Source organism: Aplysia californica, unplaced genomic scaffold (genome assembly GCF_000002075.1).
Source record: "Aplysia californica isolate F4 #8 unplaced genomic scaffold, AplCal3.0 scaffold00248, whole genome shotgun sequence".
Lineage (NCBI taxonomy): Eukaryota > Metazoa > Mollusca > Gastropoda > Aplysiida > Aplysiidae > Aplysia > Aplysia californica.
In genome coordinates, this window is record NW_004797518.1 from 121,074 (window position 1) to 122,170 (window position 1,097).

The 1,097-nt window shown below is 44.4% G+C and overlaps 1 protein-coding gene across 1 annotated transcript in view; it reads left to right on the plus strand.

Annotated features, from left to right (window-relative positions):
- Window positions 1-233: 233 nt before the first annotated feature.
- LOC101852099 overlaps window positions 234-1,097 on the plus strand; it is a gene marked incomplete in the record, with an annotated part of 16,208 nt that continues 15,344 nt past the window's right edge. The window contains 1 exon segment of the mRNA XM_005100454.3: window positions 234-611. Coding sequence (XP_005100511.2) covers window positions 577-611 — 35 coding nt within the window.

Consider the following 1,097-nt stretch of genomic DNA (forward strand, 5'->3'; position numbering starts at 1 on the left):
AGAAGGGGGGGGGTGAGGGGGTGGAGGGATATAGTCTGAGTAAAGGAACTAGAATTATGCTTATGCCATAGATGAGGTGATGCTTCTCGGAATTCTTTACCACTGGGTGGGGTTTTAGAATTTTCCACTTATTGTTCTTTTGATTTTCCCGACGTGGGTTTTCCTTCTGAGTTAAAAACAGACCACACAAAACCCTCACACTTAAGCAGTAGCAGCGAAAAGAAGCCGGAACAGTTTCGAGCTTGACTCAGACAGGAGAACCCCAGTTTCCGGTCCATCACTCGCGCCGGTCGAGCCACTCACGACGAGCGACGAGAAAAAGACAGCTCTCGCAGCTATTTAAGTCAGGCTCGCGTTTAGCTGGCCAGACTCAGACGGGACCAGTCGTGATTCCCTCCCTTGGCTTGCGCCCTGCGAGAGAGAAACACACAACTCGAACAAACGCACGCAGAGCTCCCAAGGAGACTCATTATTTTGTAGATCTCTCACAGCTAAAGCCCAGTGCTGGTTCGTTCTGACTTAATTCTTATAATCTGGAGATAAAGAGAAAAGAGGGAATACAGAAGCTTTCTCTCAATGGCAGGAATTCGTCGCTTTCTCTGCCCAGGAAGGTAAGTGTTAGAAATGAGAATAGAATCTAGATTTCTTTGCAGCTTAACGTTTTTATATTTTGTTCTTGTTGTTGCTTTTATTTCTTGACCAGTAGGCCTATAGACCAAACAGAAAAAAGGGGGGGAAAGTTCACTCTTCGAGTTTCACCTCTATGGAAGAAAAGAAGAAAAAAAAGCATTGGAGTTAGATACTGATAGCGCTGATCTATTTTTATTTGTCCAAAAGAGAACCTTAAATGGGGCAGTATAGGCACTTATTGTTCAGCTTTCGAGAGCACCTTTTGTGATCGGGTCAGGCGCCCGTGCTAGTCTTTGTACAGCTTAAATCTTAAGTCCGCTTGCCAGACAAAGCTTAACATAGATTTCTTTCTAGAAATAACAGCAATAAAGAAAGAAGAGGTCGAAACTGTAATATAATGTTAAGGAACACGCCTGCAGAAAGAGAGAGAGAGAGCGAGAGAGAGAGAGAAAGAGCGAGAGAGAGAG